The sequence below is a fragment of the Erinaceus europaeus genome, chromosome 13 (genome assembly GCF_950295315.1).
Source record: "Erinaceus europaeus chromosome 13, mEriEur2.1, whole genome shotgun sequence".
Taxonomy (NCBI): Eukaryota; Metazoa; Chordata; class Mammalia; order Eulipotyphla; family Erinaceidae; genus Erinaceus; species Erinaceus europaeus.
In genome coordinates this window covers 64,188,581-64,207,158 of record NC_080174.1, presented here as the reverse complement: position 1 = coordinate 64,207,158, position 18,578 = coordinate 64,188,581, and the positions used below count along the sequence as shown (strand labels likewise).

Sequence of the window (18,578 nt, the reverse complement as noted above, 5' to 3'; positions counted from 1 at the left end):
TCTGAGTAAGTGAATGAATGAATATATGTGTGAATAACAAATTCACTCAGTACAGTGGAAAATACTTGACTCACTGCCATATACAGCAGAATGGCAAACTCCCTTCCTGTTGCATTAGAACTGGATCCAGAATAAGTATACTTTTTAAAGCATTGCTCACAGCCGTAGAAGACCCTAAGGTCAACATACCACAAGGTTAAACAAAAGTAATAAATGATGAACAAATTAAGTCAAAGAGTAAAATATCAATATTCACCGCAGGCAAGATATGCTGAGAAAGTTTGACAAAAGGTAGAATAATTAACTAGAGACTCATATTAAGCCAGGAATCCTGAAGGAGCAAAAATAACCCCCAAAAGACAAACCCTGGACTTCCTAAGAAAATCTTTATTATGTCTAGAGGAAAACAACCCTGAATCTGAATTAAATACTATGAACTCCATATAATAAGTTTCATCTGGTTTAAACTTACATTCTCCCCCACCCCCAGAGTTATTGCTGGGATTTACTGCCTACATGCCCTCACTACTCCTAGCAACCACCATCTCCCCACCTTTTTTTTTTTTTGAAAGAAGGTGAGAGAGAGAGGAAAGACATCTGCAGCACTGCTTCACTGCTCCCTGTATCATACCCCCTATGGGTGGGGACTGGGGATTTGAGCTCAAGTCATCACACACAGTGAAGTCCTCACACTGGCACATGTTACAATGTACAAAGATCTGGGTTCGAATGCCTGGTCCCCATATACAGAGGAAAAGCTTTGCAAGGGGTGAGGCTGTACTGTAGAACTGCGGGTGTCTCTCGGACTCCTCTTTTTTGCTGCTAGGGTTATCACTGGGGCTCAGTGCCTGCACTACGAATCCACTGCTCCTGAAGGCCATTTATTTCCATTTTTGTTGCCCTTATTGTTGTTGTTATTGTTGTTGCTGCTGTTGTTGGATAGGACAAAGAGAAATCTAGAGAGGAGAGGAAGACAGGGAGGGGGAGAGAAAGAAGATACCTACAGACCTGCTTCACCGCTTGTGAAGCAATCCCCCTGCAGGTAGGGAGCCGGGGGCTTGAACCCAGATCCTTACGTAAGTTCTTGCGCTTTGTGCCATGTGCGCTTAACCCTCTGCACTGTCGCCTGGCTCCCTCTTTCCTCCTCTGTTTCCCTGCCCTCTCTATTTTTGGCTGTCTATATCCAATAAATAAAGAGAATTTAAAAATAAAAAAAGTACACTCTACTGAGTGTGCCACTACCCAGCCCTTTAAACTTATATATTTTTTTAATATTTTATTTTATTTATTTATTCCCTTTTGTTGCCCTTGTTGTTTTATTGTTGTAGTTATTATTGTTGTTGTTGTCGTTGCTGGATAGGACAGAGAGAAATGGAGAGAGGAGGGGAAGACAGGAGGAGAGAAAGACAGACACCTGCATACCTGCTTCACTGCCTGTGAAGCGACTCCCCTGCAGGTGGGGAGCCGGGGTTCGAACCGGGATCCTTATGCCAGTCCTTGTGCTTTGCGCCACCTGCGCTTAACCCGCTGCTCTACAGCCTGACTCCCTAAACTTATATTTTAAAAATCACTAAATAGCACAAGGTTGCTGATTACTATGAATGAAAATCAACAGAAACAGCAAGTAGATTTTATATGCCTCAAGAACCTCAGCAATTGGAATTATGTAGACTAGACTATAAAAGCAACTATACTTTTTTTTTTTTTTTTTTTAGAAACAAAGGATGTAGCTAAGGAACTGAACAAGGAAATAGGCCATTTAAATTCTTCTAAAACTTGGTTTCTTACCTCTAAAGTGGGAATATTATGCCAAAACCAGACCTGTACATCTTCTGTGAAGATTCTTGAGATAAAATATATAGTATTTATTTATTTTTTTTTTAATTTCTTTATTGGGGAATTAATGTTTTACATTCAACAGTAAATACAATAGTTTGTACATGCATAACATTCCTCAGTTTCCCATATAACAATACAACCCCCACCAGGTCCTCTGTCATCCTTCTTGGACCTGTATTCTCCCTACCCACCCACCCCCACCCCAGAGTCTTTTACTTTGGTGTAATACACCAATTCCATTCCAGGTTCTACTTGTGTTTTCCTTTTTTTTTTCTTCCGATTTTTTTTTTTTTTGGGGAATTAATGTTTTACATTCAACAGTAAGTACAATAGTTTGTACATGCATAACATTCCCCAGTTTCCCATATAATAATACAACCCCCACTAGGTCCTCTGAATCCTTCTTGAACCTGTATTCTCCCACCCACCCACCCCAGGGTCTTTTACTTTGGTGCGATACGCCAATTCCATTTCAGGTTCCACTTCTGTTTTCTTTTCTGATCTTGTTTTTCAACTTCTGCCTGAGAGTGAGATCATCCCATATTCATCCTTCTGTTTCTGACTTATTTCACATAACAAGAATTTTTCTTTTTTTTTAAATATTTTATTTATTGATTTTCTCTTTTGTTGTCCTTGTTGTTTTTCGTTGTTGTAGTTATTATTGTTATTGATGTTGTCGTTGTTAGATAGGACAGAGAGAAATGGAGAGAGGAGGGGAAGACAGAGGGGGAGAGAAAGACAGACACCTACAGACCTGCTTCACCGCTTGTGAAGCGACTCCCCTGCAGGTGGGGAGCCGGGGGCTCAAACCGGGATCTTTATCCCGACCTTGTGCTTTGCGCCACCTGCACTTAACCCGCTGAGCTACAGCCCGACTCCCATAACATGAATTTTTCAAGGTCCATCCAAGATCGGCTGGAAACAGTGAAGTCACCATTTTTTTTTTTCCTCCAGGGTTATTGCTGGGCTCGGTGCCTGGACCATGAATCCACCGCTCCTGGAGGCCATTTTTCTCCTTTTGTTGCCCTAGTTGTTGCAGCCTCGTTGCGGTTATTATTGCCATTGTTGACGTTGCTTTGTTGTTGGAAAGGACAGAGAGAAATGGAGAGAGGAGGGGAAGACAGAGAGAGAGGGGAGAGAAAGATAGACACCTGCAAACCTGCTTCACCGCCCATGAAGCGACTCCCCTGCAGGTGGGGAGCCGGGGGCTTGAACCGGGATCCTTACGCCGGTCCCTGCGCTTTGCTCCACGTGCGCTTAACCCACTGAGCCACCACCCGACTCCCACCATTTTTTTTTAAATAATTTATTTCTTTATTGGGGAATTAATGTTTTACATTCAACAGTAAATACAATAGTCTGTACATGCATAACATTCCCCAGATTCCCATTTAACAATACAACCCCCACTATGTCATTCATCATCTTTCATGGACCTGTATTTTCCCCACCCACCCCAGAGTCTTTTACTTTGTTGTAATACTCCAATTCCATTTCAGGTTCGACTTGTGGTTTCTTTTCTAATCTTGTTTTTCAACTTCGGCCTGAGAGTGAGATCATCCCATATTCATCCTTCTGTTTCTGACTTATTTCACTCAACATTATTTTCTCAAGGTCCATCCAAGATCGGCTGAAAACGGTGAAGTCACCATTTTTTACAGCTGAGTAGTATTCCATTGTGTATTATATACCACAACTTGCTCAGGCACTCATCTGTTGTTGGACACCTGGGTTGCTTCCAGATTTTGGCTATTAAGTTGTGCTGCCAAGAACATATGTGTACACAGATCTTTTTGGATGGATATGTTGGGTTCCTTAGGATATATCCCCAGGAGGGGAATTGCAGGGTCATAGGGTAGGTCCATTTCTAGCCTTCTGAGAGTTCTCCAGACTGTTCTTCACAGAGGTTGGACCAATTTACATTCCCACCAGCAGTGCAGGAGGGTTCCTTTGACCCCACACCCTTTCCAGCATTTGCTGCTGTTACCTTTTCTGATGTATGACATTCTCACAGGAGTGAAGTGGTATCTCGTTGTTGTCTTTATTTGCATTTCTCTGACAGAGACTTGGAGCATTTTTTCATGTGTTTCTCGGCCTTTTGGATCTCTTGTGTAGTGAATATTCTGTCCATGTCCTCCTCCCATTTTTGGATGGGGTTATTTGTTGTCTTGTTGTTGAGTTTGGCAAGCTCTTTATATATGTTGGTTATTAAACTCTTGTCTTATGTATGGCATGTAAAGATCTTCTCCCATTCTGTGAGGGGTCTCTTGGTTTGGGTAGTGGTTTCTTTTGCTGTGAAGAAGCTTTTTAATTTGATGTAGTCCCATAGGTTTATACTTGCCTTAGTCTTCTTTGTAATTGGATTCATTTCATTGAAGATGTCTTTAAAATTTATGCGGAAAAGAGTTCTGCCAATATTTTCTTCTAAGTATCTGATAGTTTGTGGTCTAACATCCAAGTCCTTGATCCACTTGGAATTTACTTTTGTATTTGGTGAAATACAGTGATTCAGTTTCATTCTTCTGCATGTTTCAACCCGTTCTTTCCAACACCATTTGTTGAAGAGACTCTGCTTTCCCCATATAATAGTCTGGGCCCCTTTGTCAAAGATTAGATGTCCATAGGTGTGGGGGCAAAATATATAGTATTTAAACAAAGTACAGGAAAATGAAATTTGTGAGAATTTTTATCCACAAGAAGGCCTATACAGTACCCAGATCTGTTATGTTTGCCTGCTATTATTTTTATATTAAAATTTTAACTTATTGGGAGTATGGATTAACTTGTCAACCCCTGTATTTAGCACGGAAGCAATTCCAGAAACCAGACCTTCCACTTCTGCATCCCACAATGACCTTGAGTCCATACACCCAGAGAGATAAAGAATAGGAAAGCTATCAAGAGAGGGGATGGGATACAGAGTTCTGGTTGTAGGAATTGTGTGGAGTTGTACCGCTCTTATCCTATGGTTTTGTCAGTGTTTCCTTTTTATAAATAAAAAAAAGGAATAGGTGTGATTTAGAAAAGAAGGGAAGATATAACCATAGGAAAAAAATGGTGAGGGGGAGGAAGCAAATATATATATGTCAACCAACCTTGGGAGAACTACTGCAGTTTCCAGTTGGAGGGGATGGGGGACACAGAACTCTGGTGATGGGAAAAGTGTGGAATTATACCTCTGTGTCTCATAATTTTGTAAGTCAATATTAAATCACTAATAAAAATCACGAACAGTAACAAAAATTTTAATTTATTGTATTTATTTTAGTTATTTAATAGAGATAGAAATTATGAAGAAGTGGGGAGATAGAGAGGGAGAAACACCTGAAGGAAACGCTGCTTCACCACTGCGGGTGGGGACCAGAGGCTTGAACCCAGGGCCCTTGAGCACTGCACATGTACACTCAACTGGGTGCTCCACTGCCCGGCCCCTGCTATTAACTTTTTTTCCATATCAGGATTATCTCTGGGACTTGGTGCCTGCATGCTAAATTCACTGCTCCCTTTGTTTTTGTTTTCTGAGAGAGAGACCAGAGCTACCTCTGGTGTCATACCACCTCCCATATGGTGATAGAGCTTGAACCTGGGCTTCATGTACATGGCAAGGCATGTGCTACTTCTCCCACTCACTTTCATTGATTCCTGCTCTTTTTTTTTTTTACTGTTTTCTTCTGTTTGATTTAAGTTTATATTGGTCTTTATTTTTATTTATTTATTTATTTATTAGATATAAAGAGAAACTGAGATGAGAGGGAGAGATAGGAGACGGAAAGAGACACCTGCAGCCCTACTTCACCACTTGTGAAGCTTTCCCACTGCATGTGGGGACCAGGGGCTTGAACCTGGTTCCTTAAGCACTGTAATGTGTGCACTTAACCAGGTGTGCCACCAGCTGGCCCCTATATTGGTCTTTCTCTAGTTTCCTACTACCTATTATTAATTTATAGTTTCATAATATTATTTTAAGCTTTGTATAGCATCCTTCTACATAGATGTAGCATGTAAAAATGTTTTAGACTTTTTGCCATTATAGATAATACTGTAAGGAATAGACCTTGCAAATGAAAAATATATGTAGTATGAATATATGCTTAATATGCTTACATTTGTATTGTTTTTCTCCTGCTTTATTTAAGCTTACATTGGACTTTTGTCTCTAGTTTCCTAATGTGGAAATTTGGATTACTGATTGTCATTTTTCTTTTATAGTCATGTGTAAGTTTATATTTAGATCTATAAATTATATATTATAAATACTTCATTTTAATAATTATATTTTATGATGTATTTATATGTACTCAGACTATATATTGCACTTAATTATAAGAAGTATTCTATTAAATAAGGTTTCAGTGTGCTGATAGCTCATAACAATAACACCTAATCTCATCAAGGGAACTCAAGAAAACCTTGCTCAAAGAAAGCTGATTAGGGGTGGAGGTAGATAGCATAATGGTTATACAAAGATATTCTCATGCTCCAAAGTCCCAGGTTCTTCTCCATCTTCCCCGCTCCGCCAAAGTTTCAGGTTCAATCCCTCACACCACCATAAACCAGAACTGAGCAGTGCTCTGGTCAAAAAAAAATTAAGAAAGCTATTTAGGGGCCAGGAGATGCTTCAGTGTATAAAGTACACACATTATCATGCCTAAGGTTTCATTCCAGAAGCAACATGGAAGTACCATGCACAGCACCAAAGGAATACCATGGAAGTTGGAGCTATGCTTCTCTGCCTTCCTTGTCCCCAAAAGGATACAGAGTAAAACATAGGTTGGGGAGGCTACTCACTGGCAATGCACATGTGTAAGGTTCTCAGCTCACTCCTTGTCATTACATTACATATTTTTTAAAGGATGGAGAGATACCTCACTGGTAGGATGAATGCCTTGTCACTCACACAGCCTAGGTTTGAGTCCTACCACCACAAAAGTAGGTATCATGCATGAAGGCAAATTTCTGGAACTGAGGTGATTCTTTTTTTTTTTATTTTTTTTATTTATTTATTTTCTCTGTTGCCCTTTTTTATTGTTGTTGTAGTTATCATCATTGTTGTTACTGATGTCATCTTTGTTAGGACAGAGAGAAATGGAGAGAGGAGGGGAAGAGAAAGACACCTGCAGACCTGCTTCACCGCCTGTGAAGCAACCCCCCTGCAGGTGGGGAGCCTGGGGCTTGAACCAGGACCCTTATGCCAGTCCTTGCGCTTTGTGCCATGTGCGCTTAACCCACTGCACTACCGCCTGATTCCCGAGGTCATTCTTCTTCACTCTTTATTTGTCTCTGTATCAGAATGAAAAGTGACCTAAGATTCAAACCTAGGCCCTTACACTTGGGTGAGCTACCAACAAGGCTCTGTACTTTAGAGCAATGGAGAAGAGATAGCTTCCCTGGTGAAGCACCTACTTTTCCATGTATATAGGTCACATTGAGCCCCTGGTACACCATATAGGAGTACCATGGCACTGGGGAAAACTTCAGTGCTATCCTCTCTCTCTCTCCTTTTCTTCTCTTCTCTTTTCTTTTCTTTTTTTCTTTTTATTTTTTATACTTATTTATTTATTCCATTTTGTTGCCCTTGTTATTTTATTGTTGTACTTATTATTGTTGTTGTTATTCATGTCATTGTAGGATAGAACAGAGAGAAATGGAGAGAGGAGGGGAAGACAGAGAAGGGGAGAGAAAGATAGACACCTGTAGAACCACTTCACCATTTGTGAAAAGACCCCCCTGAAGGTGGGGAGCCGGGGGCATGAACGGGGATCCTTAGGCTTTGTGTGCCACGTGTGCTTAACCCGCTGCACTACTGCCCATCTCTCTATTTTTATTTATTTTTTAACCAGTGTACTGATCAGTTCTTGCTTATGGTAGTACTAGGGGGATGGAACCTGGGGCCTGGGAGCCTCAGGCTTGAGAGTCTGTTTGAATAACCATTATGTTAGCTCTCTCCCTCTCTCTGTCTCTCTATCTGAAAAACTTAGCTTGGTGTGGTGAAGACCCTGTGATGACAACAACAATAACAAATGCTAATGAGAACCACTGAAATTTTAAAGCAGAAAAAATTATATGGTTAATGTGATTTAGAAAGAGCATTCTGGGGATGGGGGGGTGGTGCATCCAGTTAAGCACACACAGTACTATGTGCAAGTAACCCCAAAAGTATCCGGGTTCGATCCCCCAGCTTCCCACCTGCAAGGGGATACTTCACAAGCGGCAAAGCAGGTTTGCAGGTGTCTGTGTTTCCCTCTCCCTCTCTGTCGCCCCCTACCCACTCAATTTCTCTCTGTCCTATCCAGTAAAATGAAAAAATGGCCGCCAGGAGCAGTGGATTCATAGTGCTAGTACTGAGCCCCAGTGATAACCATGGAGGAAAAAAAAAAAAAAGCATCCTGGTTGCTATGTAAAGGACAAATGGATAGAGAGATTAAGGCTTCCAGGGAGACCATCTTTTTTTTTTAAATTTATTTCTTTATTGGGGAATTAATGTTTTACATTCAACAGTAAATACAATAGTTTGTACATGCATAACATTCCCCAGTTTCCCATATAACAATACAACCCCCACTATGTCATTTATCATCTTTCATGGACCTGTATTCTCCCCACCCAACCACCCCAGAGTCTTTTACTTTGGTGCGATTCGCCAAATCGCACTTCTGTTTTCTTTCCTGATCTTGTTTTTCAACTTCTGCCTGAGAGTGAGATCATCCCATATTCATCCTTCTGTTTCTGACTTATTTTACATAACATGAATTTTTCAAGGTCCATCCAAGATCGGCTGAAAACAGTGAAGTCACCATTTTTTATAGCTGAGTAGTATTCAATTGTGTATATATACCACAACTTGCTCAGCCTCTCACCTGATGTTGGACACCTGGGTTGCTTCCAGGTTTTGGCTATTACAAATTGTGCTGCATTTATAAGAACATATGTGTACACAGATCTTTTTGGATGGATGTGTTGGGTTCCTTAGGATCTATCCCCAGGAGAGGAATTGCAGGGTCATAGGGTAGGTCCATTTCTTTTTTTTTTTAATAATTTATTTCTTTATTGGGGAATTAATGCTTTACATTCAACAGTAAATACAATAGTTTGTACATGCATAACATTCCCCAGATTCCCATTTAACAATACAACCCCCACTATGTCATTCATCATCTTTCATGGACCTGTATTCTCCCCACCCACCCACCCACCCCAGAGTCTTTTACTTTGGTGCAATACGCCAACTCCAGTTCAGGTTCTAATTGTGTTTTCTTTTCTAATCTTGTTTTTCAACTTCTGCCTGAGAGTGAGATCATCCCATATTCATCCTTCTGTTTCTGGTAGGTCCATTTCTAGCCTTCTGAGAGTTCTCCAGACTGTTCTCCACAGAGGTTGGACCAATTTACATTCCCACCAGCAGTGCAGGAGGGTTCCTTTGACCCCACACCCTTTCCAGCATTTGCTGCTGTTACCTTTTCTGATGTATGACATTCTCACAGGAGTGAAGTGGTATCTCGTTGTTGTCTTTATTTGCATTTCTCTGACAGAGACTTGGAGCATTTTTTCATGTGTTTCTTGGCCTTTTGGATCTCTTCTGTGGTGAATATTCTGTCCATGTCCTCCTCCCATTTTTGGATGGGGTTATTTGTTGTCTTGTTGTTAAGTCTGGCAAGCTCTTTATATATGTAGGTTATTAAACTCTTATCTGATGTATGGCATGTAAAGATCTTCTCCCATTCTGTAAGGGGTCTCTTGGTTTGGGTAGTGGTTTCTTTTGCTGTGAAGAAGTTTTTTAATTTGATGTAGTCCCATAGGTTTATACTTGCCTTAGTCTTCTTTGTAATTGGATTCGTTTCATTGAAAATGTCTTTAAAATTTATGTGGAAAAGAGTTCTGCCAATATTTTCTTCTAAGTATCTGATAGTTTGTGGTCTAACATCCAAGTCCTTGATCCACTTGGAATTTACTTTTGTATTTGGTGAAATACAGTGGTTCAGTTTCATTCTTCTGCATGTTTCAACCCATTGTTTCCAACACCATTTGTTGAAGAGACTCTGCTTTCCCCATGTAATAGTCTGGGCCCCTTTGTCAAAGATTAGATGTCCATAGATGTGGGGGCCTCATTTCTGGGCTCTCAATTCTATTCCACTGGTCATTGTGTCTTTTCATGTTCCAGTACCAAGCAGTTTTGATGACAACAGCCCTATAATATAGTTTGAGATCTGGGAGTGTGATGCCTCTGGTTCTGTTCTTTTTTCTCAAGATTGTTTTGGCAATTCTAGGTCTTTTCTGGTTCCAGATAAACATTTGTAGCATTTGTTCGATTCTCCTAAAAAATGTGCTTGGGATCTTGATGGAGATAGCATTAAATTTGTAGATGGCTCTGGGTAGTATATTCATTTTGATGATGTTAATTCTTCCAACCCATGAACATGGAATATCTTTCCACTTCTTTGTGTCTTTTTCAATTTCTTTGAGTAGTGACTCACAATTTTCAGTATACAAGTCTTTCACTTCTTTGGTTAGATTTACTCCTAGATATTTTATTGTTTTTGTTGCTATAGTAAAAGGAATTGATTTCTGGATTTCAATTTCTTCTAACTTAGTGTTTGCATAGAGGAATGCCAATGACTTTTGAATGTTAATTTTATAGCCTGACACCTTACTGTATTGACTGATGATTTCCAAAAGCTTCTTGCTGGATTCCTTAGGTTTTTCCATGTATACTATCATGTCATCTGCAAATAAGGAGAGTTCTTCTCTTCCAATCTGTATCCCTTTAATTCCTTGCTCCTGCCTGATTGCTATGGCAAGAACTTCCAACACTATGTTGAATAGTAATCGTGATAGTGGGCAGCCCTGTCTAGGACCTGATCTGAGTGGAAATGCTTCCAGTTTTTCACCATTGAGTATGATGTTGGCTGTAGGTTTGCTATATATAGATTCCACTATCTTCAGGAATTTTCCATCTATTCTCATTTTTTGTGGTGGTTTGATCATAAAGGGATGTTGTATTTTGTCAAAGGCTTTCTCTGCATCTATTGATATGACCATGTGGTTTTTGGTCTTGCTTTTGTTGATGTGGTGGATCACATTGATTGATTTACGTATATTAAACCAACCTTGCATGCCTGGGATAAACCCCACTTGGTCATGATGAACAGTCTTTTTGATATACTATTTTGTTCAGTATTTTAGCATCTATGTTCATCAGAGATATTGGTCTGTAGTTTTCTTTCTTGGTTGTGTCCCTGACAGGGAGACAATCTTAACAACCTACTCATCTTTTTATTTATTGGCAGAACCAGTTCATTTGCTGTCTTTCCTTGGTCAAACTCTAGTTATAGTATAATAATTATTTTTAATAGTATGGTCTTTTTTATATTTATTTATTTATTTTCCCTTTTGTTGCCCTTGTTGTAGTTATTGATGTCGTTGTTGTTGGATAGGACAGAGAGAAATGGAGAGAGGAAGGGAAGACAGAGAGGGGAGAGAAAGACACCTGCAGACCTGCTTCACCGCCTGTGAAGCGACTCCCCTGCAGGTGGGGGCTGGGGGCTTGAACCGGGATCCTTAAGCCAGCCTTGTGCTTTGCGCCACGTGCACTTAACCTGCTGCGCTATTGCCCAACTCCCAATAATTAATTTCTAACATTCCTGAGTTATCTTTAAATTTTTCACTTCTTTTTAATACCGGTTTCCAAATCCTAAATTCTAATGTAGATAGTTCAAGGGTGGTTTTTTCTTTTCTTCCTTTCTTTATTTTTATTTATTTATTTATTTTGGTGGGAGAGGTTGTTTGTTTTGTTTTGTCTGAGTTCTAGTGGATTAATTTGGGACAAGGAGATAGCTCAGCCTCTTAGAGCACTTAGCTTATATGTTTGAGGCCCCAGAAGACAGTTTCAATCTCTAGCACCAGTATATGCCAGATCTCTCTTTCTTTCATGGTTAATAAATAAATATTTTAAAATAAAATTTCCCTTTAGTCGCCTTGATTTATCTGTCTGTCTCATCTTGATCATCAGTTATCCAGAATGCAACAATAAATTGTAAAAGAACTAATTGGGGAATTGTTCAGGTATATAATGAAATACTTGAAATAGAAATGAAAGGAGACTGGAGAGATAGCTCACCAGGTCAGGCACATTTCTTGTCATACCTCCTACCCACATTTAAACCCCTGTCTATATAGGAGATGCTATGGTACCAGAGGAAGCTCTGGTGGTCTGTTTATATGAATGAAAATGGGACCAGGAGCAGTGCAACTATTCTCTCTCTGTCTCTCTTTGTCTCTCTCTCTCTCTCTCTCTCTCTCAGATGTTTGTTTAGGGGTGTATATGAATGGTTAAAGAGTCCTTTTTGAAAGCTTGCATCTACAACCAGAAACATGAGAAACACCAGAGGTGCCTAGAGGTTGAGAGAGATGAACCCAAAGTCTGAAATACAAGTCTTTTCCAATAAGCCACTGATTTCACAACAAACTGACGAGAGAAACTTAATTATCCAACAGCAGGATTTTAGTGACCCAAGATGTAGGTGATAATTTTACACAACAGTGTCATTTCATTGTTTATGCTTTTCTAGATTGTTCTCCTAAATTCAAAGAACCTTGTCTGAAATCTTCAGAAACTCCTTCCACAAACTGTATGTAGTTAAGAAAAAAAAAAGTATGTAATCTTAGGAGACTCTTTTTGAAGGAGTTAAATCTTTATATGGCACTTTTGGAAAAGCATGAATTTCTTCCTTAGCACAAACTCATTCATGATTCAGCTACAGTGATTTGTGTATGGGCATCAGTAGTGTTTGTTACTAACAACCCTGAAAAAAAAAAAAGCACATACTGATGTACATTGAAGATCAAAGGACTAAACTTAATAATAATAAATTAGGGGGTCAGGTGGTAGCTCAGCGGGTTAAGCGCACATGATGCAAAGCACAAGGACCGGAGTAAGGATCCCGGTTCAAGCCCCCAGCTCCCCACCTGCAGGGGAGGGGGTTGCTTCACAAGTGGTGAAGCAGGTCTGTCTTCCCCTCCTCTCTCCATTTCTCTCTGTCCTATTCAACAACAATGACATCAGTAAGAACAATAATAATAACCACAACAATGATGAAACAACAAGGGCAACAAAAGGGAAAAAATAGCCTCCAGAAGCAGTGGACTCATCAGGCACTGAGCCGCAACAATAACCCTGGAAGCAAAAAAAAAAAAAAAAAGATTAATAAAGTTACTGTCACTACAGTGGTTCCCTGTGTTCATCCCTTTACCTTATGGACCTAACTGAACAACAAAATAACTGTAATAACATAACAATTTTTAACCAGACCACTGCTCAGATCTAACTTAAAAGGTACCCAAGTTTGAAACTGGAGCCTACAGAGTTTTAGGCATGAAGTGGTTTTTACAGGGCTGGGTGGTGGCACAGGTGGATGAGCGTACATGTTACAGTGCTCAAGGACCCAGGTTCAAGCCTCTGGTCCCCACCTGTAGGATGAAAGTTTTGCAAGTGGTGAAGCAGTACTACAGGTATCTCTCTTTCTCAGTATCTCTCCTACCCTCTCGATTTCTGGCTGTCTCTATTAAGTAAATAAAGATAATTTTTTTAAAAAAAAAGAAAGTATAAAGCACTCCACTATGCCAGTCATACATAACAGTTTTGGATAGGAGGGTTTCATTTGCAAAATTCTAATTCACAGCGTGATCTAATGTCTGTTAACTGTCCTCAGGAAACTCCTAGATCTGAATATAGATGAGCTACAAAGGCAAGTGGGACTCTTACAGGATAAAGAGAATCAACTGGAAATGACCAGTTCTCAGCAACTATCCAGAATTCAGCAGCAAGAGATGCAACTTAAACAACTAGAAGATGAAAAAAGAATGTCTGAGGCGGTAAGAAAGTAAATACATGCATTTCTCATTTTGTTGTTGTTTTGCTTGGTTTTTTCTATTCCCATAGATCAATAGCAGATAATAACTAGTAATTATTGAGTATCTAGTATTTTACCCATTAAGTTTATATAGAGTTCAAGCAGAGAAGTAGAATCTATTCTAATTATTACAAGAACGAAGGATTTAAGTGAAATCAATTAATACTTCCCTTTTATAGAAGTCTCAGTAAAATTTTTTTTGTAGGGATGGTTTAGTGGAAATGAATTTCTTCAATTGTTGTTTGTCTGAAAAGTTTGGTTTTTTTTTTTTACTACTTCAAATCTAAGTGATTAACATAGCTAGCTAGAGTCTTCATGGTTGGAGATCTCATCCATTCAACCCCTTGTTTATATCATGCCATTCCCTACTAGCCTTTAGTCTCTGTTGAGAGATCTGCTGATAAGTCTTATGGGAGTTTCCTTATATGCAACTCTTTGCTTTTCTCTTACTAATTTTAGGATTCTTTACCTTTGACTCTTCTTTTGCCATTTTAATGATAATGTTCATTGGTGTACATATTTTTGGGTCTCTTTTGCTTGAAAATCTTTGAGCTTCTTGGATCTGGATGTCTGTCTCAGTCCTTCACCTGGGAAAATTCTTGGTTATTATTTCCTCATGTAAGAATTTTGTTCTGTTCTCGCTCCCCCTCCTCCTCCTTGAATCCCTATGATATAATTATTATTCCTCTTCATGTAGCCCTATAACTTTTTATTTTGAATAAAGGCAAAAATTAAAAAGGGAAGGAGATGGAGAGGTAAGGGTGGGGGGGAGACCTACTGCATTGCTTCACCACTCATGAAGCTTCGACCCTGCATGTGGGGACTGAAAGCTTGAACCTGGGTCCTGGCACTATCCTTGAACCTGGGTCCTGGCACTGTCAACCAGGTATGCTACTACCTAGCCTCTTCCCCATACCTATTTTATATTCTAGTATAAATAAATAAAAAAGAATACTGTTATTTGGTAGGGGGCAGTGGTTAAGTGCAAACATTACCATGCACAAGGATCCTGGTTGGAGTCCCTGCTCCCCACCTGTAGGAAGGATACTTCACAAGAGATGAAGCAGGTCTGCAGGTTTTTCTCTCTCCTTCTCTCTCTCTCCATTCACATCTCAAATTTCTTTCCTATCAAATAAATATAAAGGAAAAAAAAAGTTGCTGGGAGCTGTGGATTCATAATGCCAACACCAATCTCCAGTGATAACCCTGGTGTTTAAAAAAAGATTATAACCCATCCAAAAATATTTGTGTATACCTATGTTTATAGCAGCACAATTTGTAATCATCAAAACCTGGAGGCAACCCAGTTATTCAACAACAAATGAGTGGCTGAGTAAGTTGTGGTCTATATACACAATGGATTACTATTCAGCTATTAAAAACAGTGAATTCGGGAGTCGGGCTGTAGCGCAGCAGGTTAAGCACAGGTGGTGCAAAGTACAAGGACCTGCATAAGGATTCCAGTTTGAACCCCCGGCTCCCCACCTGCAGGGTGGTCATTTCACAAGCAGTGAAGCCGGCTGTAGGTGTCGATCTTTCTCTCCTCTCTGTCTTTCCCTCCTCTCTACATTTCTCTCTGTCCTATTTAACAACAGTGACATCAATAACTACAACAATACAACAATAAGAGGGAATAAATATATATTTTTTAAAAAGAAATCATATTAAGTGAGATAAATCAGAAATAAAAAGATGAATATGGGATGACCTCACTCAGAAGGGAAGGGAAAACACTAAGCAGAACTTGGACTGGAATTGGTATATTGCATCAAAGTAAAAGACTCTGGGGGTCCGGAGTCGGGCAGTAGCGCAGCAGTTTAAGCACACATGGCGCAAAGCGTAAGTCCAGCTTAAGATCCTGGTTGGAGCCCCCGGCTCCCCACCTGCAGGGGAGTCGCTTCACAGGCGGTGAAGCAAGTCTGTAAGTGTCTGTCTTTGTCTCCCTCTCTCTGTCTTCCTCTCCTCTCTCCATTTCTTTTTTTTTATTTTTGATTTTTTTTTTATTTTACCTTTTGTTGCCCTTGTTGTTTTTCATTATTGTTGTAGTTATTGTTGTCCTTGTTTGATAGGACAGAGAGAAATGGAGAGAGGTCGGGAAGATAGAGGGGGAGTGAAAGACACCTGCAGACCTGCTTCACCGCCTATGAAGCGACTCCCCTGCAGGTTGGGAGCCGGGGGCTCCAACCGGGATCCTTAAGCCGGCCCTTGGGCTTTGCGCCACCTGCGCTTAACCCACGGCGCCACCGCCTGACTCCCTCCTCTCTCCATTTCTCTATGTCCTATCTAACAACGACGACATCAATAACTACAACAATAATAACTACAACAACAATAAAAAAAAAAAACATGGGCAACAAAAGGGAAAATAAATAAATAAGAAAAAAATAAGACTCTGGGGGTGGAGGGAGATCAGGTCCAGGAACATGATGACACAGGAAGACCTAGTGGGCGTTGAATTGTTATGTGGAAAACTGGGAAATGTTATCCATGTACAAACTATTGTGTTTTGCTGTCAACTATAAACCATTAATCCAATAAAGAATTTTTTTTTAAAAGGTGGGTTTTTTTGGTTTGTTTTACCACCCAGATTATTACTGTGACTCAGTGACTGCACTGTTCCCAGTGGCCATATTTCTTCTTCTTTTTTTTTCCTCCTTTTTAAAAAAAATTTTTTTTGATACAACGGAGATAAACTGAGGGTGGGGAGAGGGAGAGAAAAAGAGCACTGCAGCACTGCTTCACCACTCATGATGTTCCCCCTCTGCAGGTGGGACCAGGGACTTAAACCCAGGTCTTTGAGCATGGTAATATATACACTCAACTGGGTGTGCTACTGCCCAGTCCCTGATTAATCTCCTGAAATAGCAGAGGAAGACAGTTTCTATTGATGAGAAGTTCAGTAGAATTTGGATGTCTGGGCTGCATTAAAGTTATTTGAATCCTGTCAAGTATCCTCATTCTAAATTCTCAACTTCCCATGCATTCCCAAACAAAGTCCTGGTTTCATTTTAAGAGGGTGTGAAATCACCTTATGTAGTAAGTTTACAACCTACTTGATGGAATTTTGAATTTGTTTTTTAAATACATTTGCATGCTCTCTACAGGAGAGAGGAGGTTCTTTTAGGACATTCATAGAAGTTCTCTGAGCCTCTAAGTATGTCTTGTTTCTAACAATTAAATCCCCAACTTGGACATTTTTATCTTGAAAGCTCATAACATAGTTAGGTATGGCTAATTCATCCTCACAGTCATAGTTCTCAATTCTGCCATAACATTATTTTTAAATTTTTCTACCTATTATTTCATTTTATTTGTAAATATTTTTATTTTATTTATTTATTTATTTATTGGATAGAGACAGTCAGAGATTGAGAGGAAGGGGGAGATAGAGAGGGAGAGAGACAAAGAGACACCTGCAGCACTGCTTCAGCACTCACAACGCTTCCCCCTGCAGGTGGGGACCAGGGGCTTGAACCCAGGTCCTTCCACATTGTAACATGTGTGCTCAGCCAGATACCCCACCACCCAGCCCCCTATCATAACATTATTTATACCAGTCATATCATTTCTCAAAGCACTTCATTTCAAACAATACCTTTATAATATAATCAGTACATTTTCTCTGAATTATTAGCACTAGTGATAATATCATACTGCCTTTAAATCTAGCCAAATCCGTAACCAATCCCAGATTCCTATCTTTGATGATCTATTCACTAGTCACTTCTGAAACCGAGTATTCTATTAGTACTAAGTTGTGAAAATGGCTTTCACTTGATGTTATTCAGACTGAAAGACTTTTTATTTATTTATTTATTATTTTATTAACCAGAGCATTGATTATCTCTAGCTTATGGTGGTATAAGGGTTTGAATCTGGAACTTTGGAGCCTCAGGCATGAGAGTCTCTTTGCATAACCATTATGTTATCCACCCTGACCCTGAAAGACTTTTTTATGTATGAATTGTGATACTTACAAAGTTATTGGAAAGATAGAGGAACAAAGTCTAGCAAAAGAGCTGCTGTAGCTCAGGAAATCTGGAAGTGTAGCAGATACAGGAAGCTAATCTAGTTTCAGAAACTGAAGTCAATTCTTTTTAAGTTTTCTTTTAGGACCAGGAACTAGCTCCCCTGGTAGAGCACACACTTGAAAGCCAGGTTCAAGTCCCCTGCCACCACACAGAAGGGGAAGTTTCATGAGTGGCAGAGCAGTGCTGTGGTGTCTCTCTCTCTCCTGCTCTGTCCTTCCTGCTCTATCTTAAAAATTAGGGTGGAGAATACTGGGAACAATAAAAGCCTAGAAGTATGAAACCCCAGGAAGGCCTGGGGGGGGGGGGGAGTATTTCTTTTTTAGGAGGAAGATTTCACCCATTTACATTTCTTCAACATTATACTTTTACTCAGCACAAAGTCTTCTCACTTTAAAAAAAAATGTTTTTCAGCATTTCAAGAGCAACCAGGAATTGTCAGAAAAGTTGTCTGGGTTGCAGCAAGAGAAGAAAGCTCTCTGTGAAGAATATGGGCAATTTCTGAAGCAATTTGATGTCCATGTGAGGTAAACAAAACTAAATTTCCTTCAGAAAAATTATGTGTATAGAAACTACTTCTGGGGCTGGGTGGTGGTGTACTTGGCTGGGTGCACATGTTACAATGCACAAGGACCCAAGTTCAAGCCCCCAGTCCTCACCTGAAGGGGGAAATCTTCAGGAGTGCAGCGCTGCAGAGCTCTCTCTCTCTCCCTCTCTCTTTCTCTTCCCACCCCTCGCTCCCTATGTCCTCTCTCCCCCCTCTCTCTCTCTCTCTGTCTGTCTCCCTCCCCCTCTCCCTCTCTCT

General features: G+C 40.0%; 1 protein-coding gene across 4 annotated transcripts in view; it reads left to right on the top strand.

The window, feature by feature from the left end:
- CCDC30 (coiled-coil domain containing 30) overlaps nucleotides 1–18,578 on the top strand; it is a 121,311-nt gene that overhangs the window by 87,468 nt on the left and 15,265 nt on the right. For all 4 annotated transcript variants that reach the window (XM_060206091.1, XM_060206090.1, XM_060206093.1 and 1 more), the window contains 2 exons: nucleotides 13,545–13,707; nucleotides 18,188–18,300. In XM_060206091.1, the coding sequence (XP_060062074.1) occupies nucleotides 13,545–13,707; nucleotides 18,188–18,300 (276 nt within the window). The remainder of the gene's footprint in view (nucleotides 1–13,544; nucleotides 13,708–18,187; nucleotides 18,301–18,578) is intronic.